Source organism: Enoplosus armatus, chromosome 5 (genome assembly GCF_043641665.1).
Source record: "Enoplosus armatus isolate fEnoArm2 chromosome 5, fEnoArm2.hap1, whole genome shotgun sequence".
In the NCBI taxonomy this organism is placed as follows: domain Eukaryota; kingdom Metazoa; phylum Chordata; class Actinopteri; order Centrarchiformes; family Enoplosidae; genus Enoplosus; species Enoplosus armatus.
In genome coordinates this window covers 19,479,388-19,507,035 of record NC_092184.1, presented here as the reverse complement: position 1 = coordinate 19,507,035, position 27,648 = coordinate 19,479,388, and the positions used below count along the sequence as shown (strand labels likewise).

At 40.9% G+C, this 27,648-nt stretch overlaps 1 protein-coding gene across 1 annotated transcript in view; it reads right to left on the bottom strand.

Annotated features, from left to right (window-relative positions):
• The window catches only part of si (sucrase-isomaltase), a 61,041-nt gene extending 33,788 nt beyond the window's left edge, over positions 1-27,253 (bottom strand). The window contains exons 1-18 of the mRNA XM_070905222.1: positions 27,130-27,253; positions 26,678-26,763; positions 26,332-26,452; positions 24,506-24,615; positions 24,046-24,197; positions 21,394-21,565; positions 20,832-20,931; positions 20,069-20,181; positions 19,828-19,953; positions 17,454-17,585; positions 16,826-16,945; positions 13,652-13,765; positions 13,036-13,120; positions 12,263-12,380; positions 9,713-9,884; positions 8,018-8,134; positions 5,488-5,642; positions 3,181-3,265 (exon numbers count right to left, since the gene is read on the bottom strand). Coding sequence (XP_070761323.1) covers positions 3,181-3,265; positions 5,488-5,642; positions 8,018-8,134; positions 9,713-9,884; positions 12,263-12,380; positions 13,036-13,120; positions 13,652-13,765; positions 16,826-16,945; positions 17,454-17,585; positions 19,828-19,953; positions 20,069-20,181; positions 20,832-20,931; positions 21,394-21,565; positions 24,046-24,197; positions 24,506-24,615; positions 26,332-26,452; positions 26,678-26,763; positions 27,130-27,253 — 2,202 coding nt within the window. The remainder of the gene's footprint in view (positions 1-3,180; positions 3,266-5,487; positions 5,643-8,017; positions 8,135-9,712; positions 9,885-12,262; positions 12,381-13,035; positions 13,121-13,651; positions 13,766-16,825; positions 16,946-17,453; positions 17,586-19,827; positions 19,954-20,068; positions 20,182-20,831; positions 20,932-21,393; positions 21,566-24,045; positions 24,198-24,505; positions 24,616-26,331; positions 26,453-26,677; positions 26,764-27,129) is intronic.
• Positions 27,254-27,648: the final 395 nt, after the last annotated feature.

Genomic DNA, 27,648 nt, shown 5'->3' with positions numbered 1-27,648 from the left:
TGGGGCCTGTTATTAGGAACAAGAAAGGGGGGGTGACAGGACGCCAAGAAAAAATAAACAGGCAAGAGAATAGGGAAGGTAGGATAATTAAACAAAGGCAAAGAGCAAAACTGTGAAAGACTATGCAGAGTAAAACATGATAGAGACATATTGCTATAATGACCTGCTAACCAAATGGAATGGCTTAACGACCTCTTTGGGGGCCACATTCGCAGTTTGAGGACGTTCACCTGTCACTACGGCTACACAGCCTGTGGGATGACAGCCCGAGGAAATGAATGCTCCCCCTATACCTCGTTTTCTGGTGTCTGATTTGCTCGCGGCGCCTATCACTCACCACGCTGACAAATGGGAAGGGACTGCAGGACTTAGCATGGCTGCTAACTGTGATTGAGAGGGACAAGGCGTGAGGCCTGTATCCTCATTTAGAGTACTGAAGCTCAGTTAGCCATAAGGTAAGATTTGATCAGGTGGGCCAAAGATTCATACTGGCAGAATGATCAGATGGTAGCTGAGGTAGATGAGAGGGGCAGAGAGAGACACAGGGAGAGAGAGAGAGGGGTTGGGGGGGGTAAGAGAGATGGGATGAAATGAAATGGGATCACAGGGGTGAGTTGACAGCAGCTGATTAAGAGAATGCAGATGAGATAAGGGAGTCAACGTTTGATGAAAGGATGAGCTAAAAAGAAAAGGGAGTAATGGGCAAGAGGAGGGAGAGTGGAAGCATGGATGAAGACCAGAGGCGATGACAGAGAGAGAGAGAGAGAGAGAGCAGGAGATCTCCCCAGTTTATCACAGAGATCAAGGTTAAAGCATCGACTGATCTGAATGATAGAGCAGGAGCATCATTAGAGAACGGGAGAGGCAGGCGGACAGAGCGATAAATAGAAAGAGACAAGAGAGAGATGGGAATAATGAAAAAGGAAAGTGAAGGTAGGATGTGCAGGGTTGTTAAAGATCAGCCTGTGACCTTACTCGAGTGGCTGACACTATCTCTTCATGTGGCCCTTCACAGCCTGATGCATCTGTAACAGATAGTACACACTCTGTTCTCAATGCCTGCCCTTACCATGGCTTAAACCACAGCACCACGGCTCAGCAGCACCCTGTCTCCACAAAAGATGAATATTCAGCCACATCGGATCCGTCATTCGGAAATAATCCTTTTCGAGTGGTGTAGCAGAGATCCGCAATGCTTCTAAAGCTTGTGTCCATGTGCTACACTGTGCTGCTATGTTACTTTTTTACGGCAGATTAAGGTTTTCATGTCAAAACACCACAGGCCATGTTTGGTAATCAGATGTTATTTGCATACATCCTGGGGAAAAAGAGCTCAAACTTAATACGTGAGAGAAGATAAAAAATCCTAATTTTATTAATTTTATAGGTTATATCGGCATCCAGAAGTATGAGATACTTGATGTAAATACTTTACATTGCTCACTAGTTGTCAATGAATAACAGTGTGTGATTTTATGACTGTATTGGCTATATGATGCCATTAATGTGGCATTTGTATCAGATACAGTCTTTTGTTTGCTAACTTGTACCTGTTTGGTATTTCTCTGCCTGCCATGAACTTCAGTATGCAGAAGTAGGAGAGAAGGTTCAGTATGGGGTCTTGTCAGTATTGATAAAGCAGCGTGGTGCACCTTTGGTGTTTTGCTTGAGTTTGGTTTGACCCAAATTCTGGCCACATGAACAAATGTTACTCAAAAGCTTACAAACTCTGTTTGTGGATGATATGTTTGCGGAATTGATTTTAAATTTGAACTCCCTCAAGCAGAGAAAAAAAAGATAACTTTCATTCCAACTGTACACTGTACATATGGCTGTGGTGTGAATGACTGGTTTCGAACATAGAGCTGTCAGAATGTGCCATGATGCATTAAGTGAGAACTGTAGGGCTGAATGCATCCTCTTTACGTGTCAGGGACTGGTTATTAGATTCCCCCCTATAACAAAACTGCCCCCAAGGTTGCTTACAGTGTCACACAAAGAGTTTCCAGATGAGGGCAACATGGTGAGCAAACGTTTGATCTAATTCCTGAATAAGTTTATCTAACGGACTGCAAATCCATTCATTTCTGCACCATCGCAAGCAAGGTCATAATGTTCCCCCTTGGAGGAATTTGCAGACATTTCCCTCTGTTCAATTATCAGGGCACTTTGATGCAGGGCACATTGCTTTTAAAGAGGAAGGAAACGAGCGGCTGGTCATAATTGATGCCAGCCCTGAACACACCCACTTATAATGGATTTCTTTTTATCCTATCCTGTTGAGCTGTGCCTCTGGCCTTAAAAGGATCCAAAGTAGGTGCACTTTTGACTGCTATTTGCCATTGTCTTGTTTGTCTGTTTGAGCCCGCAAAAATAACAACCTGCATAGTCACCTTATGGCCCTTCTTTTCCCCCACCCTTAGGACAGCTCGAACCCTGAGGCACTGCAAGCATAGACCCTTCACTTCTTGTACTAGAAACTTTTCCACATCACACTGATTGAAGTTACTTTATCCCTGGCCCACTATGAATCCAATTCGCTTTCCACTATTCTGTAATTCACAAGAGGCCATACTAAATTGCTTATTAATCAGGCCACTTTGACATGACCGCAATCGCTGTGTATGCACACATACAGATGCACGTACAGGCACGCACATTTACATGTACACACAGGCGCACGTATACACACACACACACACACACACATACACACTGAGACAAACATGCACAAACACACACACACACACACACTTCTATCTACACTTCTAATCTGCTAGTAATGAGGTCAGTGCTCTCATTAGAGCTGAGAGAAAAGAAGGAGGATATGAAAGAGAGAAGAAAGAGGGATGAGAGGAGGGGAGGGCAACAAAGAAAATCCCATGTCATGTTTTCCCAGTGGAGGTCAGAGTGTGTGTGTGTGTGTGTGTGTGTATGACTGTGTGTGTGAGTGTGTGTGTGAGAGTAACTCATCATCTCATCTGCATCATCTGCAAGACACATTTCTCTACGTGCTACATGTATGTTCCTATATGTATGGTATATGGTAGTTTCTGTTTCTAGATGTGATAAAGTGCATGCAAATGGATTGTGAGTGAGTAGATGTATTATGTACATGTTCATATATGTGTGTGTGTGTGTATTCTGGGATGTTTTTGTTTTGTTTGCGTGTTGGCTGACCGGGTCCAGTACAGGTGTGATGAGCAGGTGTTTTCCCCAGAGGAACTGACGGTCCACTGTCCAGGTGGCCTTGTCAGAGTAGAACCTTGGGAGTGACAGAGAAGAGTATAGAATCAGTTATTTATAAACATTATGTTTTGGAAATGCATATTTTAGACCAGTGGTTCCCAACCTTTTTCTTAAGGGACCCCTATTTTATCATTGTATATACACTGACGACCCCTACCTCACATAAACAGGGGAAAAAGTAGCCTACTTCTTTTGAAATATCTTTATGTTTATTTCATTATATTTCATTGCATAAAAAACAATAACAGCACAGAACCATTAACTGTACAATTAAAACTAGTAATTTGTATGAAATTCTGAATAGACAATTTCCCGTAGATATTGCAATGTAAAAATGAGTGAATGAATTAAAATGAATTAATTAAATAAATTAATCTAATATAATCCTGCATTCCGAAGTGCAAAACATGCTAAAGGGAGTATAGTTAAAATTCAGGCAGGGCACTGAAGTTAGCTATTTGCAATATCCTTTACAGTGATTGGCTCATTCTCAGCTGTGTGGCTAGTAACGTCCAATCATATTCATGCAGGTGTACAGCGCGGTCATTACAACCTGTCGGTTATAACTCTGGTGTTCAGGCTTGTGTCAAAGCTGACCCGACACAGTCTGCGCTTCTGGGTTTGGACGACTTTTTGAAGGAGTAAATAATGGCGGCGCGGCGAGGTCAGCTGGTTGTCAAACAGCGCCACTTCAGACGCCAGGACAGGAGCGGAGTTTTCCTGTGTTTGCTGTGTGACCGAGACCACTCTGTCAAGGAGACTGTTCACCGGATTTCCGCTCACCGTTTTACCGGGCCCTAAGCTAAGTACCTGCTGCTGTGCTGCGTGTGCTTTTACTCATTGCTAGTGACATGGCGTGTTTTGGCTCAGTGCTGGTCGCGGTTTCTTGGCAGTGCCAGTCAGCTACCTGTGGCTGCATTGTGTTCGTTGTTGGCTACTTGGCTCAGCTTTGCTGCTCTGCTGTTGCTGTTCAACATTCAATATGTGACGAGCAGGAATGATTGGCATTTATGGCTTCTGCATGCTTGTGCGTGTGATGTTGTATTGCTGGCTGTTCAGTTTGCTATCCTGCTGAGTCTCCGTGTATTCATTTGAAATCTCTGTGTACTAATTTGCATTGGTATTAACCAAAAACCGAAGTTCATGTTACAGTTGAGTTCATTTCTTGTGGTGTTGTCGACAAGTGTTCGTCTTGTTGCTATTCATAGCATCAATATTATGTTGGTGTATTCTGTACAAGTTATCTACTGCATGTCTGCCCGCTCTGTAAGAGCGCTCCCTCCCCTGAGGTTTCTTCACCCCCCCCCCCCCCCCTTTTTTTTAAAAGATGAATCTTTCCTTATTATTCATTATCGATTATCTCAATCGAGGGTCTGAGGAACAAGGGTGTCCCTATGCTGCACAGATTGTAAAGCCCCTTGAGGCAAATTTGTGACTTGTGATATTGGGCTTTATAAATAAAATTGACTTGACTTGACTCAATGTCCAAAATGATCATTTGAATACTTCTGTATGGGCTGCATTGGTTTTGGGCACGTTTTCCGCTTGAGGTTTGGAGTTGATTTGGGACGTTTCTTTTAACTCATGCATGCTATTTTGCATGAATAGTTACAGAATAGTTTACTCAAACTTCGTTCATGGTTTTTCATCAAGATAGAATATAAAGTTTACCTCCTGCTCTTTGCTATTTTGACTTGCACAAAGAGGAGAGGAGGCCTGGCTTGCATAAGAGCAACATGGTTTTCTCTACATCTACATCTCCTCCACAGTCTAGGCACATTTTAGACTTTTTCCCTTGTATCAAGATTACTATTAGTACCTCGCTAAATCGTTCATCTGAGGTAAACTGCTAGAGCTGCTGTGAGAAGGGCTTTGCTAGCATTCAAATGGAAGTGCAACATGCTGTTGTTTCACATAGCTTACATGTAGTTTAGAATATTTCCCTTCAATTGGGATACTGCTGCATGTTTATCTTAGGCTGGCCAGGATGTTGTGAAAGGGCTTTGCTAGCATTGATTTAACTGAGATTGATGTTCATGTATGTGTTTATTAAGGGGGATTATCTTTCTCAGCAGACTCCTCGTTGCTGCTCTGATTCTGCGAGAGCTCCCTCGAACCCGCCAAATCTAACTGTCTAACCATTTGCTTTAAAAGGTCAGTTCCTTGACGGAAGTGTCTTTAACTGAACTTGTATCATGAGGATTTGACAGTACACTTGAAATATTTTGAATAACTTACTCGTGCATGACAGGTCGTACAACAGTCTCCCCTGTGGTGTGGGCCTTGTAGAAAAGTGTGTAGAGGTAAGGCAGAAGTGTGTAACGTATCCTCAGGTAATGTTTCGAGCTCTCCACCAGCGTTGAGCCAGGGCCATACGCAGCTGGATCCTGGGGCTGGAGACAGAAAGGTGGTTTAAAGCAATGGGGTTGATGAACGAGAGAAATAAAGCGTTGTCCTTTATCCACAGGGGGAAAAATAGAAAGAGAGAACTTGTTTGAATGAAGGAATGAATTATAGGGAAAATTAGAGAAATTGCAAGAAAGCATCAATTTATTCATGATGAATAAGTGGACATTAACCTTATTTATAATGATTAAAATGGAAATGAACTTTACATAGGACTAATCTAAAAGCAGAGTTTGCAAAGGGAACGAGAGAGAAACAAATAAAAGGAAAAAGTGTGTGTGTGAGAAAGAAACAGAAGTATGATTTAATTTCTATGATAGTGGAGAGTGAGAGGGTGATTAGCTGCTAACAGGCCGTGCTCCTCTCATCTGGCTAATCATTTATGCCCTCGGCACCTCTGAGAGTGTGATGAGAACTCTATGTGTGTGTGCGTGTGCGTGTGTGTGTGTTTGGACTGGCCTGCATGGCCGTGTGATGAGAGCCATGATTAGGGCAAAGCAAAGGTCACACATTAGCTGTCTCGTTTAGTGGAAATCGTACTTCAAATTCATCATCATCATGTCCCTGTCCTCCAGCAAATATACCCCCTCCTCTTTCCAACACACACCATTTCTTAATCGACCCCCCTCCCCCCATTCCCTATTTCAACACTGTGCTATTTTTGCAGCTGTGATGAGCATTGAAATGTCACATGGAGAATATTGCGACGGCATCAATTTTAACGCTATTCAATGCTGGAGACCAACTTTTCTCCCAAGATATTTGTGTTCATCTACAATAATAGCTCAGTATGGAACATCACTATAAACACTGTTATAGGCTCAGCAGGTGCTTTTCCTGTGTCTCTCTGTGACATTTGCTTTGATCTGACGTGTGACATTTAATTTTATAGTGTGCTTGTTAAAGATAAACATAAATATCACATTCAAATTATTATTGGACCTGTTGAGAGTTGTTGTCAATGAATCTGGTCTGCTTTGGCCTAGAATGATTATGGATGATTTACATTTAAGACATTTTATGGGACCTGTTAGCATTAGCCTCAGTATTTTAGCATGATATCATCATCAAGGGCATACTTAACTTCACAAGGTTCTCGTTTTAACGTCAACATCAAACATTAAATAGTCAGCTGTACACAGCGTTTCAACCAACTCATGAGCTAATGTTAGCTTAATTAGCCAGCGATCTGATAGATCACCTTACGATAGTTATCGTTTTAGCTGACAAAATGTCACCATGAAGCCTGCTTTTGTCTGCGTCTGTCTGGTGTAGCAAAAGTAGGACAGGGCGATATAGTTAATAATTTTATCACAATAAAATGTTTCATTTCTGTCTATCTATTTTTATTGGTCATTTTTAATGACATAAGACCAGGGGTGAGAAAAAAGGCTGAATTTAACCAATTTATTTTAAATTGGTTAAATGATTGGCTATTTGCGCGTCACTAGCATGCTTTGTTATCAAGGGATATGATAGGCTGCTGCGGGCCAGGGTGTATTTGTTATGTGCTTTCATGGCGGTTTGCATTTAATGCATTTAAGTGAAACTATTGAACCTTCTATTGAACAATTTTCTTATTGCTATTGATGAAGTGTCTATCGCCCCTATATATTACTATTGTTTTATTGCCCAGGCTTAAGCAAAAGTAACTAAGTAACTGGTCAATTACACTTGCACTGTTTTTCTAATGTGCACTCATCATCACACAATTTGTCACCTAAAATCTCAGGCAAATCAAGACACTAGGAAAAACCTCACATGCTACTGCTGGAGTTGAAGAGGTGGTACTTTATATGAGCGGAGAGAGACAACACTACCCATTCAAAGGTTAGTTAAGGGTCCGATGTCTATGGGGACCACCTCAGATGAAATTGCCTTATGATATTTTACAATATGCTGGCAGTGTATCTGCCATATGGCACATCATATTATAGTAATTTGACATCATTTAGCATTAACGTTATCTTTTACTGAAGTGTAAAATCTCAACCTCTTGATGAGTATCAGTGTGGCACTGAGCTTCTGAGCTACGTTTTACTTCAGGCTCAGATGTTCCAATACCCACTGCAGCTATAATGATTTTCAACAGCTAACATTCCCAGTGTTAAACCCAAAATCAGAGCTCCCGCTGCTCCCATTTTATAACACAGTTGTACTGGTACTGGTATGATGGCAATCTCCATGGATACTGACAGAAATTTCTATTTTTAACCACTTTGAGTTTATAGCACCTATACAATGTTATGAAATGAAGGGTATACCCTGCAGCGCTTTAGACCAAACAATGGCTGTGTGATACATAAATCTAAAAACTGACAGTCTAATATAAGAATTGTAGAACAAAATGCCTTTACAGTACCTTGTAGCCCTGAGCGTTGTGGTTCCGGCTGAAGGGATAGAAAGCTCCCACCTGCATCCAGCGCCGACATAACTCTTCACTGGAGTCGTCAAAGAATCCACAGATGTCAGCTCCGATCTGAAACACATGAGGGGACGACAGCTTGACATTTAGCCAGAACCTATGGTATATTTCTATTATCTTTAAATGTTAAATTCAGTGTATTGGCATCCTACAGTTGGCAGGCCATTTCTCAAACTCAGAGAAAAGAGGGATGCCGTGGATTTCAAGTTGAAGTACGTATGTTGAAACTGAAATCAAATAAAGTAGATCTATGTTTATTGTAAATGTCAATCCAGGCACCCCCACAGTAGTATAAAAGTGGCACAGTGGTGATAGCTGGCCACATACATGTATTTGTCTTTTTAAAATGTCTGTCTTGATGTCGGTTCAATTCAGTCAAGATTTACTGGCAGACCGTAGACATGGACGGTGATCTTTATTTACATTAATTGCACAATGGAGTCCAAGAAAGAGACTTCAGTCAAAGGCCAGTCCACAGAGACAGCTTGCTTTCTATTGTTTACTACTGGCCACATTTTACAACAGACTCAATAGGGGGGAATCGATCCAAATCCCATTTCTCCTGCTGTCTCTCTTTCTGTCTTTCTTTCGGTTTGTGTGTGTGAGCGTGTGCGTGCGCGCGTGTGTGTGTGTTGGTGCTGAAGAACCTAAAATCTGCTTGACACAGTCCCACCAGGATGTAGTTGGCATCTATAAGACCACCTGACGTGCACAGCTGGAGGAGTGCGTGTGTGTGTGTTTGCGTGTGCGTTCGACTCCGACTCCCTGTTGTTTTCTTACCACTGTTTGGACTCCGGATATGCACGACAGATACACACATGCAAGTACACTGTACAGAGTACACTCGGGTACTGACTAGCAGTGTGTTTTTTCGAGGTTATGTTTTTCAACGTGGTGATGTTCCTGCAAAGAGAACCAGTGTTCTTCCAGACAATTTAATGGATCTCATTCCAGGCACACTTTTTCTTGCCTGCCCCTCTGTCTTAATGCTTATGTCTGAACATGGATCTCAATTAGCAGCTGAATCCTCTTTAAAAAGGCAAAAGAGAGACACAACTGAATGCCAGAAGTACATGTTAACTCAACTGAAACACAGAATAAGAGCTGTGACTGGCTGTAGCTAACTTTCAGAGCTTTGTTACAAGATCTTTCTTGAGTGAAGTGTTTTACCAAATGGCATTTCTGCCTCTTTCATAATACTATCTGAGGGGAATCTGAGCCTCAAGTGAAATGTGCCTGTATCAATGGATATTTGCTACAAAATGAACCAGACTGCATGGAGCTCATGGGTGCCTGGAGGTTTTTCTTTTTCCCAACCTAACTTTTTCTTCTGCAAGTGCGCCAATGACAATATCAAAGTTGACAGGGCTACAACACAAGACTGCAAATAGCACTTACTACACAAGTAAAAAGGCTTGAAATTAGGTCCAAATTAAAATGCTAACATTGAATTTTATGATGTGGTGTTCTGGTGAATCTGTAGGTCAAGTGAAAAACTGAAAAGATTACTCCTTACAGTCCTTGTAGTCCTGTCATGGGAACCAGGTAGAAATTTCTTTTTTCCTGTCAAACTCACTTACTTTAAACGTAATACGAACAGTATTTGCCCTTCTGTGAAGGTTTGCTACTCACATAGGGAACCCCAAAGAGCCCAAACTCTAGCATGCCGGGGATGGCCCATTTTATGTCGTTCCAGTTGGCAGCATTGTCCCCCAGCCAGTGACCCGAATATTTTCCAACACCTGGGAAGGAGGAGCGGGTCAGCATCAGGGTACGGTTTCCTCCAAACACTCTCTGCAGAGCTCTGTGGGATGGAGAGGAGGCAGCAAGGAGAGAAGCAGAACAGGAGGGGGGGGAGGGGGGGGGGGTCATTAAGATAAAAAGGACAGAGAGAGAAAGGGTCGTTCAAACAGCACAAGGCAGAAACAGACATCAAACACATACACAAACACATAACATGCTCACAGACGAAAACAAGATAGAGAGATATTGGATGGGGACAAAGCCAGAACTAGTAGTACTTTTTCTTCCCCGTTGTACATTATTATTTTGTTTGATGAGGGAAATCGAAGCAGCATTGATTTCCATGACAATACATAGCCCTGATGATGTTTACAGAATGTGTCTCCTTCCAATAATACATTTTAATTAGTGGACAGAGGGAGAAGGGGGGAGTGAGAAAGGAGACAAACGAAAGATGAGCTAGTTTTAATACCAAAGGAGTGAGTCAGCAAGTCGGCCTCAGAAGGCTTATATTTCATGGTCTCCATGTGTGTGTTTCTGTATGTGACCATGCGCTTGTGCATACATTTTGTGTGTCTACAGTATATGTGTGGTTGTGACAAGTTAATACTGTACTAGACTACACCCTTTTTCCGAATATCGATGTCCATATGTGACAGCCAGCTAAGAACGTGAAAAGCCTTTCTCTATGTATACATCCAAGTAGTGGGATGTCTGGCAGCCAAATGTCATCGCAATCTTTTAAGATGTCACTTTAATATAAAAACAATAAAATAAAACAAATACTGTGCCATAATAATATCATTGTGAAAGAATCTCTTCTTCTGCCTCTGCAGACACAGTACTAAGCAATGCTGAGGCTACGTTCAGGGAAAACGTAAAACCTGAAAGGTTACAGTGGCATTTTATTCAAATGGAATGATTTTTATTGTCATCTGAGGTACATCTGAAAGTGAAGTAGTGATGGTAGCGATGAATCAGCATAAAATAGCTGCAAAATATCTCAACAAGTGGGGGAAAAAAAGGTGAAGTGACTCTTGGAATACTGACATGAGATAAACAACCTACTGTTGAAAGTTGAATGCTATTAATATTTTGGAAATTCAGTTGTCTTGAACAGGCACCATCTTTGCTAATAGTTGACTTTTAACTTCAACATGAGATACTGTATATCTCCCTCACAAAGGGATGTGCATTGCATTTGTTTAGTTTTATGGGGTGTTAATTTCCATCAGGCAGAAACCCATTAGTGCAGGTGTGTGCTGCTTTCTAATTGATGCAATTTCCCATACCATCACCATTAGTGCATATTAACATTCTGGCAACTGATGCCAACTTTAGCCTTGTGTGAAATGACTAGCTGAGGGCTTTGAGACTATAGAAATTCTGGCGAAAATAAATGTGTCTACAGACTTTATACCTCTGTGACATTTAAGTGGTTTGTGTTTTTGTGCAGCACTTGCTCATGTGCCAGGCTTCCACGAATGAAGTCATATGACTACCTTGACTGTACTACTTTAATTGTCTTTGAAGGATGAATCTGAAGTGCTCTGGTGAACCTCCTCTGCTACTCTCTTTTTCAAATTGCTCTGTGCTCATTTACAGAGCTTAGCTACATGAATTTTAGACCCACCTCACAGTAGCATCACTTGTGGTACCCAAGCACAGTTACAGATGCAAGGCAAACTTTATGTAGCATGCTTTATGTAACTTAATTGGCTTTACAACCATTAGCATAACTTGATTATAGGATATACAAAAATTGGTGGGCCACCTGCATGCACGATGCACATGAGATTATGCATTGACTGAAAGGGTTTGTGGATAAAACAGACCAAATGTTTGTACTCAAGCTAGCATATGTGCACTCAACTGGCATATATCCATGTATTTCCATATATTGATTATAACAATACCAACGTATTGAGTATTCTGGCTATATATCAATGAATTAAGCATGAAGCAGGTTAAATAAACTTTAACCTGTTTCATGCTTTATCAATTTCCAAATCTCAATACTCACATTGATGCCTCTCTGTAGGTTTGTGTAAGTAATGGGCCCTTAAACTGTTTCAGACCCAGAAGAGAAATTCATTCAGTCACCCTGGGAGCCGGGCTCATTAAAACATATTTCTACACTCACATGGGACCCAACTTGCAAATGGTCTGCAAGAGTCACAGGCTAAGATTTAGCGGAGGGCATAAGTCACTGCAGTGCACTGAACTGACAGATTTGCATGTCAGCTCCACAATCCTGTTCCAGGGCCATTTCTCAAACACCTCTGATTGTACAGCACTTGAATTTAAAGATTTTGTGTGTTACACTGTTTTGACCACACACAGTCTGCCAATGCCTCATTGCTCCGAAGGGGTGGCAGTAAGTTGGCCTCCATAGCGCCAGCTGGCCAAACTCCTGTCATTGATTGTGAATGCACTCACTTTTCAGTGGCCAGCACCATAGAGTAGCCATACAGACTGTGGACATCATAGTGGTTCCCCCAGGCCTGCTTGGCATCCATACACAGAGTCTTACTGTACATCACCTCATCCAGAATCTCTGGGGGAGAGAAAGGAGAGATGAAGGAGGTGAAGAGATGGGGTAAGGTGAGAAGAGTTATGGAATGAATACAAAATACACGATGCAGGGAGGTAAGGAGAGATGTGAGAGGAAAAGAGGCAGAAGGGGACAGACAGAAAGAGACATTGATATATACGGCAATAGGAAGTGGGAACAATGAGGAAATGAGAGACGGAAAGAGCAATGGAGGAAGAGGATGACTAAGGAGGAGTGCAATAAAAAGGTGGCGTCAGGGGAGCATGCCTTTTCCAGTTATGATCATCCTGTCTGGGACACAGTTGGAATAAAAGACATGGCAGAAGAGTCATTTTCAGAATTCCTCACCAGGGACCCACTATTTTAGATGAGTTTTCCTCTGGACCTGAACTTACTTTATGAGCTATTGTGGCAAATTTATCAACTTGTGCTCAGCATTTGGGCTTCGAGCTACAAGCCTATAACATTCTGTTTTTCTTTGTAGTGCGGTAACCTTAGAAATCTACAGTTTATGAGAACATACTACTTGTCTTGTAAGCAAGGGCAAACTCACAATGCTGTCAAGGCAACACAGATATAGTGGACATTAAAACTGTATAAGAACAGCAGGCATTTAGTATTATTATGGCTCAGAGCATAGAAAGAAATTGCGTCTTACTTGGAGTGTAGGGAGGGTAGTTGAGGTTGTTATCAGCACAGCCCTTGTTTGAACCTTTCTTGAAATTAGCCACCTCATTCATGTCCTGCAAGTGCATCAGAGAACATTATTATTATATGTTTAAACTAATCATTTTAAGTTGTTATTCCAATTATTTACGACATGCTGTAGCAGTGTTGGGAAATCCACGACTCATCCACTAAAATGATAACTCAAATTCAAATCTAACATTCCCCCCCCCCCCCCTGATAAATATTACTAAAGAAACCTGGGTTGAGCTAAGGTGTTTTGAAGTAAAATGTTAAATTGTGTGTACTGCAGCAAACAGCCCGAGTAATGAGTGAGCCAAATCCAAATTTTCAGCTGAGGAATCATTAACAGTGCAATTTGAATTTCAGCCTGTTTTTTTGTGTCAGCCTGAGTTTGCTGCTCTTTATTGGCCTCAGTGTTCAACCCACAGTGAGGTAATTGCCACTGAAAATTACAAAAATGTAAGCTCACTGCCCCTGTGTGCGCGTAATTGGCTGCAGAATAATGCCAGTTTCAGAATTTTCTGTTAGTGAGCAGCTAATCAGTGAATACACACCTTCATTTTACGTATTTAAAATTGACTTACAATCCAGAGGGCATCATGTTTGATCTCCCCGGAGAATCGCTCATACTCATCTACCCACCAGTCGATGCACTTTTGGCTGGTGTAGTCTGGAAATACAGTCTCTCCTGGCCACACCTGAGAGGGAGAGAACGTAAGATGGTACGTGTTCAGAAGCACTTTTTAATAGTTTTGGAAAAAAAAACTCTGAGAACATTAGTTTGGCATCACTGTGAGCTCCCCTGCTGACAGTATTCACATCACGCGCATTATACTTTTTTTTGGAAAATTCTAGTTCTTTTCTGCAACATGTCTTTAACCCAGCAAGAATCTAGCCTGCATGTAAACAACATGATGGGGCATGAAGCAAAAACGAGGCCTTTGGAAATGTCAGAAATGAGAAACAGCTTTGAGATGTGGAAATTACAAAGAAAAGGGAACGGAAGAGAGACGGAGTGAGGGAGGGGGTGGGACTGATGAGCGAGACGGAGAGAAGGAAAAGGAGAGAGGGGAAAGAGAGACAGACAAGTTGAGGAAGAGAACAGAGAGGAGAAATCGATAATGCAATAGAAATCTCTAGACGTGACTGTGTGTTAGAAGTCGTCCTTAATGACATGTATTGAGAAAAATGATTAATCCACAGAGAAAGGACATTTTGTGTGTGTGTGTGTGTGTGTGTGTGTGTGTTCATTTCTGTGTTTGAACCCTTCTGTAGAGCATAGTAGATATTAAATCTCAAGGTTGCTCCACGCTTGCTATATTTTACCTTTTATTTCCACTGCCAATAACTTTACAACCCAGTTTGTAGCAAAGACATGAATCATAATTGTGTACGCTCACGTGCCCACACACACACACACACACACACACACACACACGCACACACACGCATACACACATGCATAGATTTATAGGCAGATGTTTTTGGCAGGTGGTCAGAACTTCAAGGTCAGAGCTTATTGATAGTCCCTCGCAGTTGCCATCTTTCTTTTTACAGTCATTTCTTCCGTCCTTTTAACTCCAGATTTTGTCTTTCTGACGTCTCCAGCTGCTTACTAATGCTGACACCCCAGTAAACACTTTCAACAAATCTGCCGGTATTTGTAGCTGCATATCTCACTCCATCTTTATGTCTATTTGTCTGTTTTTATGCTCTCCTGTCTGTTAGCCTGCCTATCTCTGTCTGCCTATCTTTCCCTCTACCTGTCTCGATCTGTCCCTCTGCCTGCCTCTGCTCCAAAGTGTCTTTCTACCCTCCCATCTTGTCTGTCCCTTTTTTGTGTTTACCTGATAATCTGTCTTTTTGTCTCTTGTCTCTCACTGTTTCTGACTTCCTGTGTACCTCCCTGTCACTCTACCACTCAGAAAGACAGCCAGTCTGTCTCCCCTGTACATTACTCTCTAATCTATTATTTGTGACTGTCTGCCTGCCTGCACCTGCCTTTTTCTCTGCCCGTGATTCTGTCTGTCATTCCTACCTTTAAACCCACATACACTCCTTTCTCTTCCCGCTGCTATGTTTACTCCTGTTTTTGCCTCTGCGCTCCGAACAGAAATATTATAATATATGTGCGAGGAAGGTCGTGCTATGATTTTACTTGCACGCTGAAACATATGGGCCACCAGGAAAAGCTTTTATCCTTATCTTTGCGAGCAATTAGCTGTCTTAAAAGCAAAATAAATACCAGCCTGTCGCTGTATCTCCTTTATCACTGAAACAGCTACCGCAAAGGTCATTCTGCAAAGACCCCACTGTTTTCATAACCAGGACACATACATTCATATGGAAATAAACTGGAATCAATTATAATCACACACATGCGTGCACAGACATGAAGCACAAACAACCAAGAATGGCTTTTCATTTAGGGAAATGGATACACATAGATGCACACACAGACTGACTTTATTTTTCTCTCTCTCTGTCTCTCCAACACACACACACACACACACACTTGCACACTTAATCTGTGATGCGGTGATGCAGAACATTTTAAGATTAAACACTAATGCGGAATCAATGCATATGTTTGACCTGTTATAAACAGCATGAAAAGGCGATTAGCCGGGGGACTGGGCCTAATCGTGTGCGTAATCAAAAGCAACACTATAAAAGCATGGGAGCAGCAGACTTTTACCCCCCACCTCCAGCCCTCTCTGCAGGGTAGAGCTTTTTAAACATGTGCTCTGTGGGGGGAGAGGGATCAAAAATAACATACTGGAGGCTTGAACTTCCATTAGGGAATAATATGGTTTTGATGGAGACTGTGGAGACCCAGTCACACATACACTTGCGCACACACACACACACACACACACACACACACACACACAGCAGATATATATATATATATATATATATTTATTCTTGTGTTGCATAATATGTTGTATAATGCAACACTCAAAGCATGTAGCAGAAGGGACAAATCTTGATTATTATCGACCATGTATGTACATTTTATAATGCAGACACTCTAATCATATCTTATATTAACCATATTGTAGTTGCCATGTACAGCTATTGCAGGGAAGAGTAATAATAAAAGTGTCAGTGAATGTAATGGGGTATTTTTAAGAATTTTCCAACATTACTGTTCAGTCTGATAATATTTTTACATACCGTGCCTGGGCCTAACTTATCCTAGAGCAAGTCTTAGCACAAGCTGGTTTAAGACTGCTGCTTAGGGACTGTAGCTGACTGAATATGTTTTGTCAACCACATTATTCCGAGTATAATATACATGCTGTAGAGTTTAAAATTCCCTGTGATGCCATTAGGTGCATCTGGCAATAATCATACCATACTGAGTTTATTTAGCCTAAATCATATCTGTTGCCATTTCTAAGTTAAACGGCGAGTGAACCTCAGCCATATGTATGGCTTGTACTTTTGCTGCATGGTGTACACATCGTGTAATAATATATAATGATTAACACTTGCATTACAACATTAAGGTTGACCCATGTAAGACTTTTTTGCAACCTGATGACCCGAATATCACTGTGACAAGCCATTTACTCAATATACAGATGTGGGACATTCGTAGGATGGAAGCCTGGTGCTAAAGAGGCATTACCATCTGGAGGAGGGAAATCTTTGCTTGAATGGAGATAAGTATCTAATTAAGGGGCCACTAAATGTATTGTTTTATCTGTATGCATGCTCCAGTTCTCTTTTTGCACCCAAATGCAGCTCACCTCTCCTAGCAGAGGAGTTTTCCCATCTGATTCAGTGACCCAGGCGTTCTTCTCAGTCCCGCGGTCATAGGAGTCATATGGAGCATTCCCAACCCTCTTACTGGTGGCTACTGCAGGATCCTGGGGACAAAGGAATACACTCATAAGATGTACATTTACTGCAAACTACATAGCACTGCCTATGTGATAAAAGTTTTGAAATTCCTGTATTAGAAATTTTCACTGGTTGGTTGGTGTAGATGACTTGTATGGAAAAAAAGAAAAATTGGTATCATGTTCAAGTGATGCGTCATCATTTTGCAACATTGTGGGTTATATGTCAGCGTCTTTGAACTATGGGTAAGCTGATCATTAATGGAGTCAGTGATTTGACCTGGACTTTACTTTTATGGGGCTGAAAGCTCCTTTAGTTAAATTATTCTATATTGTCAAACGTCATTACAGCTGGACCAGCACCAACATTGCCCGTAATACACAAATAAGAATGCTACCAAATAATCAAATAGAAAATACAAGAAATACAAGGTTAATTGTTGTTTTGTTGTTTCACAGAGATATTTAAAGGTTACATTTTCTGTTAAAGCATCAAATTCACAAATTGCTTCATCCACAATGAAGTACTTCTTACCAGGATGAGGATGTATCTCTGTCCCTTCTCATGGAGGTAGTCGGCAAACTGAGGCAGCTCGCTGAACTTGACTTTGTCATAAGTGAAATCTTTCTTATCCTCCATGTAGTCAATGTCAGTGTACTGAATGTCCTGCATGGGAAGAAGAAAACTGCTTACTGTATGGGCACCTCATGTTCATGCAACATCTGTTAATGTGCAGCTCAGGGATAAAATAAAGGATTCCATTATTATCCCCCCACCCCCCTCAAAACAAAAATCTTGCTTTGACAATGTCTTCTGGAAAACAGTATGTTACATGAATAACTTGATGAGTTTACTTAAAATAGGTTAGATTCATTAGATATTCAAAGCTTAATTGGAAGTGCTAAAATGCTGGCATGGCTCAATCATATTTGCATCTTACATCAATGTAATAAATTAAAAATGACTCTTAATATCTCTTAAATGTATCTACTCATGCCTCCTCCTAACACAGTGTATTCCCATTTCAGCATGGCTAATAAACACACTGTTAGACATTTGCACTGTGAGCCTCACTGCTGCTAACTGCTAGCTTGTCTGTTGACCTGCCTTTGCTGGACTCGGAGACTTGATGTGAGTGCAAACAACTTGGTTAATGTGCTGTTAAACCTTGGGAGGACAATGGGAATGTTAACACATTCTTTTTTTTTTTTTTTTGTCAGGGTGTGACTTTATGCTCGCTCTCTGTCTGTCTGTTGTCTGCCAAAATCTACTTCATATCGATAGAGCAGATGGTTTGGAAGGCTCTGCCAGATCCTTCCTCTAATGGTAATCAGCTCCAGACGTATTAGGGAGAATGTGATAATGCCCTCTGTGGTCTATCTAATGGTTATCAAATATGTCCCTGAGTACAGCAGGAGAGGAAGCAGCTGCATCCTAATGTCTTTGGATATGAAAGAGAGATTGGAGAATATCAGAGTGAAATATTGAGATGGGTTAGAAATTTGTTTGTATCTGATCTTTAAATAAGACAGAGTTCAAACCACGTCCTTGGCTGGTGCAGGCCTTGCTGAGTTGTGATACGGTTGAAGTGTTTTATGGGGACATATAAAGATTAGGATTAGGAGTTTACTTTAGTAATTAAGGAATGGAAAGTACATCAAACGTCCATGCTGTGTGTGGAAGGGACTTCTTATGGTTACTAGTGGCAGGCCCAGACGAAGATAAGCAGTGAGGCTCATTCCCAAGAAAATGTCAACCAGAACGGGTATTTATCAAGTGTCTCGGAAAGGAAGAGGTGTTGGAGTAGTTTTAACATTCAGATCAGGATGAATGAGATAATGAAGGGAACTCGGTCGATTGATCTTTGATCAGCGCTAACATTCAGTGATGCTTGAAAAATAGTTGTCCCGGGATTGAACCTATAGAGCCCAGCAGACTCTCCATTATTTGACAGAAAGCTGGATTACCCCGCCTAAGCTAAAGGCCATCCCTATCACTCTGACTGTCTGTCCAACTCCTGCTTCAACCTTCATATCACGTCTTCACAGATAGTGTAGTGGTTAAGGCTCTTGCCTCTGGAACCACACAGTAGTGCATGAGTGGTTCAAATTTAACAAGGGGTGCACAAGGTGAAGTATCGATTTCCTTCACTTTCCCCCTTAAAAAAGCTATACAGCTGTGGTCAAGAAATCGCTATTTATGCATTGTCACAGACTGTTGGTCTTCGAAGTGCATATTTTGTCCTAAGAAAATCTCTCAGCATTTCACATCTGAGATCAAATTTAAAGACCAGCCTCTGTTTTGTCCCCTTTTTGCATTTCTTGCTTTGCAAAGAAAATCAACGACTGAAATACAAAAGACCAAAGACAGACCAATACCAAGAAAAACATGTTGCATGTTTTCATTTCCCAGACTGTTGTCGATTGTTAACCATCTTGTGCTTCTGATTCTTTGGGTGGATTTCATCATGTAGTTTCTCAGGAGCAGATTGCCTATTTCTCTTTGTCACGGCATCAGAGCCATATGAATGGACTGGAGAACTTGCAGCCCCACCTTTACACCTAGTCTGATATGAGTTTATTGTGCATTTTTATTGTGATAATAAACACATGGCAAACAAAGTGTGACAATAATTTATACGCTTGAGATTTACAACATAGAGCGAAGATATTGAGCGTGAAAGTACCAAACACATGAGGGCATTTGTGCACCTGAAATCCATGATATATCATGGACAGCAAGATGATATTTGTAAACACAGTTTTTCCACATTTGTATCACAAGAATATGAGCACAAAATCACAGACTGCAGTGGGGGCAGCAGAATTTTAGATTTTCTGATATACTGCATAAAGACAGCCTAAAAATGAACAGAAAAAGAAAGAAAAGCAAGCAGACAGGATCTTACATATGGGATGCTAATTTCACGGTTCCTCTCCACTGTTTTCTTGACCTCACTCAGGCTGCCGTAGTCCCACCGAGAAAGCTGGAAACCCAGTGACCAGTAGGGAGGAATGACAGGCCTGCCAATGAGCTGGACAACACAATAGAGCATATTGTTAATGCAATTACAGCGCCAAGGCAACTCACAAACCACTCTTGCACGACTGACTTGCCCAAAAAAAAAAATGTAAATATTTGTGCCTTACCACTAGGAACTCCTGCACCACTTGTTCTGGTGTGTCTCCAAAGAGAATGTAGAAGTCAAGGACTCCTCCAATCGTTCTGTAGGTCACAGCAGGAGCGGGCTGCAAAGTCACCTCTGAAAAATGAGAGAGATGGAAACAGAGATGGAAACACCTCTCTTAATTATAAATCATAACCCTAAAATGCCCTCACACAGTTGTGAACTAGCAATACCTCCATTTTGAGAGTTTTCCTCACCTGTTTTTTTAATTATTATTCTTTTGAGGACTTTTGGTTCAAACATAAACAAACGCATATCATCTTTGTATCAGTCGAGAGAAACCAAAACATTTATATAAGGAGACTGTAGACGTGAGCAAGAGAAACATGTCAGCAGGCGCTCGCATTGCTTTCAGTCATCTCCTTCATAGAATAAAACAGCCATGCAATATTCTCTTTGTTTTGTCAGCACAATTTTTTGATTGAGGCAACAGTATATCCATTTGTGTTAGGAGGATGAGGCATAACTGATGGCTCATGTGACCTTGAACCATTTTTATATTTTTTTTATATTTTTAATGTCCACATGTAATTGTTTGGCCATTATCTGTCTGTCTTTGGTATGTATTCTATGTTATTTTTTACACATTGCTGCCTTTTCACAACAGTGTCTCGGTGTGCTTCCCTGAGGACAGTGTCATTGTTCATGTGCTTGCACATGCATGCATTCACAGGTTTCTATGTGCCAGCATGTGTGCTTACATGTGTTTGTGTTTTTATCTTTACCCATAGCATTGCTGTTCATGAGGAAGACACCAAATGACTTCCCGCTCTCATCTTCCAGACAGAGGAAGAAGGGATAGTGTCCATAGAGGTTATGGGATCCCTGCAGGGAAGACATAGGGAGACGGAGGGATGAATGGACATAGGCAGGAGGTGTGAGGCGTAGGAGGCATGTGGGGGACTTATTGAAGCTGAGGGGGTGACGTCACTGCCTAATCAGCTTACAAGGCATTCAATTATAAGCCCTATGGGAAGGAGAATACACATGTTGGGAGCACACGTAAACATGCCACTTACACACACACACACACACACACCGTAGGTAGACCCTTCAAGTATAAGCCTTTGAGCATGCAATATGTCTGATTCAACAATAACCCCCCCAAAAAAATCATTGCATTAAAGAGATTAACATATGAATAGATACGTTTGTGATGTGTATGTACATGTGCATGCACAAGTGCATAAGTATCAATGGCATTAAAAAGTTATTTATCCAGCTGTGTGTGTGTGTGTGTGTGTGTGTGTGTGTGTGTGTGTGTGTGTGTGTGTTTGTACTCCCCACCCCGTTTGGGAAGGCGTCTCTGGTGAAAATGGGCCAGGTTTTCCAGTTTGTGTCATGGCGATATTGTCTGTGCACATGCTCTCCCAGGCCATAAATATTATGGGATGGAAGCTTAGCAGACAGCTGTAGGTACTGGTCTGCAAACACCAGTGGGGCCATTGTAGTGTCAAACCTGAGTGTGTTTAAAAAAAGAGGACAACAGGAGACAAAAACACAACGGTTCACCACTAGGAAGTGAGAAGACAGACAGATGTGAGAAAGATCAACAGGATGTAGAAAAAAAGAGAGAGCAGGTGAGAGAGAAAATGTGAGAGACCAGGAAGTAAGAAAGAAAGTGAGAGTGAGATGCAGCGAGAAGAGAGAGTGGGAGTGGGAACGAGACAAGGACGTGTGGAGGAGTTGAGTTGTAGAAAGAAAAAGCAGGGAAGAAGACAGACCATCCCATCAAGCTCTAATAAGCCCTCTGGGTAGCATTTCTCTAGCCTTCAAAACAAGACATACACTGGTAGTTGAAATACTGAGCTTGCTCTAGCTGCTTACAGCTGCCAAAACAAAGCCATAGAGACAAAATGTACAAGTAGAGGTTGCAAATGCAGTAAATATACATAGCTATTGAATAGTCATGACAACACACAGAAACACCCAAATAAACTGAAATAAACACTATTTACATGAGTCTTTAAACATATGACATGGCTGTCACTGTCAATTGGAGTCTAGGATGACCAGAAGTGGCTACATTAGTATTAAGTGAACATGTCTGTTTACAAGTAGCTTTTAGTACAAGAAGAGGATGCTGAGGTCAAAGAGCAGAATGATTTTGAGTATAATTACTCCGTGTGCACTGCCTCTCTCTCTCCATCTATCAATGAAACTTTAGATATCTGGGGAAATTATACCTTAATGAACAACTTGTTTTAAATGTTTTTATGGTACAAAATATTACAGGCCTACTTTATGAAAGAAATCCTGGTATTCTGCTTAAATGCTAGTGAACACTTTCCAAAGAACGTGTAAAATATTCACATTTCATTTGATGGTGTGGATGTTTTAAAATGGGCTTTTGTATCCCTGCAACTGGCAGAAACTATTGTGTTGACCTCAGAAGTTTAGTGAGTTTCTGTGGCTGTCCTTCCCTAAAAACATATGGTGATTATAATGCACCTTTTGGAAAGTATAATCTTAACAAAAAAAAAGGAAACCTAAAGTCTGACCTCTGGCCTGAGTGCACCACAAAACACACAGAGTGATAATTGTGATTCACATAACAAGTGGCCTCATAAAGACATTTATAGGAGCAAAAAAAAAAAGAGCAATTTTAATTACTAAATTAGCTGCTAATCTTCAGAGCAATCTCATTGATTCTGGTTGAAGGTCATGTGCAGTGTTGAGAAAGACAATACACCGGTAAGTGATGTAAGTTAGACGAGCCAAAGGTTGTTATGTGATATAATAATCTTTGCAGTGTGACAACTCAGGATAGTGAAGATATTTAGCTCCGCAGTAAAGACAAACACTGAACAAGAATAAGAATACATGGAAAGAAAGCAAGTATTGTTGCCGCTAAATGTTTGGTCACGTCTGGACAATATATAAGTGTCGATTAGAAATGTCAAAAGAAAAGCTTTGGCTTTCACCGACTCATAAAAGCAACATCTGAGTCATCTAGATTAAAGATAAACGTTTGCCTCGCAGGAAAATTTGTTATGCATCTGAAATTTCAAATCAGCTGTGATTCACAACAACAGAACACTGATGTGTAAAACAGCATTAATGTATGGCGTTATGGTATGTGCATCAATGACAAAAATTAGGGTTTTTGTGCCATCACAAGCCCACAGAGTGCCATATTTTATATAGCATAGATGATAATAATGGTTTAATGCCTTTTGTTTTTTATAGGAAATGAGTGACCGTGTGTGTGTGTGTGTGTGTGTGTGTGTGTGTGTGTGTGTGTGTGGGCGGGCACACAGCTCTTAAAGGTAATTGATCACTGCGATGTCACCCAGGGCTCACCAAGTGGCCTGGGTTGACATGAACATAATTACTTGTTGCTGCGGGAAACTAACGTAACACAAGAAGGTGTTACGTGTCATTATGTGGAAATAGTGCATTGTAAGGAGATTATGTGGCGCACACACCGCCTTTAGTATTTCTGACATAATTGCATCAAATGAGATCCAAAGAATCAATGTTAATCTATTGACTACTGTCATTTCTCAGTTCTGTAAGGTGATGGTGAGAGGACTGTGAATAACGACTGTAAGAGAGAGAAGCTAGAGGTGAGACACCAAATCAAATATTCAACAGCTCACTTTGTATTATTATATTTTTGGGAACTATGACACACACAATCTACTGTGAACATAATTTGCAGTATCGTCTTAATAATATTCACCATAACAATCTCTCTCTACAGGGGCAACCATGCAATAGTATATACTCAGCATATGTAGTATATTACAATACATAGCACATGCACATAATGTTATTTTTTTTGAATATACAGTTTGCATAGTCTGCTGTATGCTGTAATTCCTTCACTGTCCACATGGCAAACATTGTGATGTTATAGTTCTGATAAACAACAAACCCGACCAACACAAACAAATACACAATGAACCCACCCACACACACATGGTGAGCACTCACAGGACTTTTTTGTTCTCCTTCCTGCGCACAGTGAGGCCAAAGGGGTTGTTTGTCATCTCCAGTGTGTTGCCGATGGGGCTGGATGGGTCACTGTTGAGGCTGCTGATGTGCTCGTGGGGGACCTCGAACCTCTGCCTGTGGGCATCATAGATCTGAGGAGAGGAAACAACCGTACAGGCAGTGTGAGCGTGGCCTCATATCTCACGGTCATGTTCGTACTTTGTTGTGTATATCGCTATTTATGTTCTCTTTTGTTCTGTACAGCATTTGTGTTAAACCTGCTTTGATAAAAAATGCTTTTGAAATTAATTTGACTTGACTAGATTTATCTCACAATTTCCTCTGTTGCTGTCAAAATGTCTGTGTGTGTGAGTATGTGTGGATGTGAGTGTGACTTTGTGTGCAAGCTAAAAAGGTGTTCAACAGAGAGAGGAGAGAGAGAGAGAGAGAGAGATGGTACCTTAAATCGGAGTCGATTGTTTGACTGCATTTCTGCGTGAAATGACAGATCTTGTATATCAGCCCCAAATAAAGAAGGAGAGGCCATTCTCTTCAGTTGGGCTTTCATTACTGCAAAATTAAACACATCACAGTAGGAGGGTAAAGGTTATAATACAGTAAAAATATTTATTCAAAGAAATGTATTACATTTAACTACTTAATCCCCCCCCCAAAAAAAATGTAGAAACGACACAAAAATAGTAGTATTATGGTGGGACTATAGTGGTTGCAGTTTTGGCATTGTGATGATATTTTGAAGTTTTGTGGTTTAAAGGGATTTTATGATATTATGACCACTCTTTTACCAGTTTCCAACGGTAATAAAATCTGCCTTTGATCACTTTTTATAGATGATAGTGATCAAAAAAATATAAGGTCAACAGTTAACATGTGATATCTTGTTTGTTTAATTTGTAAAAAGTGTCGCTATGACATGTTGTGGTTTTACATGTGATTATGTCCTGCACTTTCTTGGCTGGGGGCAGTAACCTCCTGAAATTTATGCTAGTTGCCTGTAACGTCATTGTGATGACCAGACTCCTGGGAAGTCGAACTATTTCTGGATCTCTAACAAAATTCTGACCAATACTCTGTATTAATATTCATAAGACCTAAGGCTTTGGCTACATACACGTAACGTATGCATCTTTTTACTGGCTACACTTGCAGCGCACGTATGTAGGGTTGTGTGAGTCACAGATAAAAGATGCTGGAGCTTTCGTTTTGGGATTGTGTCTTCAGTTTTTGGACACAGCACAGCGCTGTGAAACTTTTTTGTAGCCAAAACGTTAAACGTGAGTGGTCTATTTTTATCAGAATTTGCCTCACTGACATCCAAGCTCCAGAGAATAATTGTTGGATGAGCTGTGCACCAACAGCATTAGTTATACGTGCAACACAAGTGCATTAAAGAAAGCATTTCATCATAACATGACAGATCTATTACCTACAATGATGAGTGAACTGCAACAATAAAAGCAAAAAACAAGCAAGCAACAGTCCTCAGTTTGAGCACTCATAAAATGCATCAAGTGAACTGGAATGGGAATCCATTCAAACACAGATGTATTCCCAGGTTATTCATTTACCAGCATGATCAAAGGTTGCAATATGCTTACAGAGTCCTCAGTTGCCTCTGAGGTAACTGTGGGTAATTTGCATAGCAGCCTTGAGTGATAGCATGGCAGAATGCATATAAAAATATTTGAAGACAGTTAAACTTATATAAAAAGTGCTTTCATCTTTTATGTATCAGTTCAAGTCCTTGTTGAGTAACATCAAGTCTTTCTCAGGCAGACCAAGAGAAATGATTGTTTTTGATAAAGCTCCTCTCAGTCTAAGCATTCACCATTTTTCAATGTAACCACCTTGTCACAAAAAACAAGCAAATATTGTTTTTTTTCTTTTCAAAAAAATTTTCTTATGCTATTCAAACAACTTAAGTGAAAATGTTGTAGTTCAGACTTTAAATGTCCAATGGTTTTTCTTGCATTTACACAATAACTGAGTTCACATAAGGCAGTGAAATCAAGCAGAAAATGGAAAAACCTGCATGCTGCAAAGTCAATCATGTTTTCTGATTTGCCATGTATGTCATATTTCACAGAAAACCATGCCTTAGGCAAAGTAAGTGAAAAAGGATGTGAGGAAGACAGACGCACAGACTGAAGGAATGGGGAGCAGTTAGAATTAGAAAATAAGCTAAATAGAAGGCCAAATATTTTCATCAATCGGTGAGCGCACGAGTGGGAGAGCAGGGTGGAGAGTGGGGAAAGAGGGATTTACCATAAGGATTCGGTTGCTCCACTGATTCCACTGTGTATCCATGGTTGGTTGAGAAGAAACACCAGGGGACATTTCGCTCATCCAGTGGACTCCAGCAGCATCCACGCTGCTCACATTTGTCCTGTTCAAGTAGGAAGGTTGATGTTGTTATCATCCACATTGCTGCTACTATAAACAATGTTGTTATCACTGTTTTCATTGTGGCAATACAAAGAGTAAGAATTGAGTTGTATTAGTTGTAAGAAGAGCCAGTCATCCTTCTCAATGCCCATTCTGTTCAAGGTCTTTGGCAAAACTTTCTCCACAAACATTACTTTGAATTCTTGGAAATTATCGTGACTCATACCTTTGAGGCTCCTGCATCAGGGAAGCAGTCTACTCTTTCAGCCAGAGGAATGTTGGGACACTGAGGGACGAATACTTCAGTAGTTTCTGCCAAAAGATGAAATGTTTACTCAAAACAGAAATTCAAAGCAAAAACTCAGTAATCTTACCATGATAAGTTAGTATATTCAGTAGTTTAAGAACTATACCCATGTGAGTAATGCAAAGCCCTCTAGTGGCTGTAGTAGTTATGTAGTTAGTACCAATATGTGGTGTTGGTATCTTTTAATGAGCTAGCTAGCCTGCATAAGACAACTTTGGAGATGCCGGAAGGCATGTTACTCCTCTTTTTGCAAAGGTTTCATACATTTAGGGGCAACATGGTGAAGGTTTAGGACTAATGTTTTTTAAAATGTGTTTAAGTTTTCATATGCATCTTTGTGTATATAAGTTTGTGTAAGAGTGTTCACCTACCATCTTTAAGGACCCCAGGTTCTCCAGTGACAAACAGAACTATGAGAGTGATGGCCACCACAGACATCAATGTGAACATGACCATTAGGGTCACCTCCAAACCTGAGAGCCGCCTTTTCCCCATCTAACACACACAATCGCATGTACACACACATACACAGAGAGTGATTACAAAGGCCAACATCATTAACACCCAATAATGACACCAAGTTTACTAAAGGCAAGGTCTCAAAGGTCTCAAAAACTTCCCTGCTTAATGAGGCCCATTGGCGGGACACGCATACACACCAACACACACACAAAACAACCAAAATATAGTAAACACTGATCTGACACGTACATATTTTCCTTGCATTAACCTTGGACTGAAGTTGAGAAAAAACACTAACCTGAAAAGGAAAGGGAAGGAGAAAGAGAGCAAAACTTTGAAAAGAGAAACAGGGAGTTGACACAACTGCCCGACAGGCCGGGCCTAGTCTTTGTAAAGGCACCCATCATATCACTCATGCAATTAGGCTT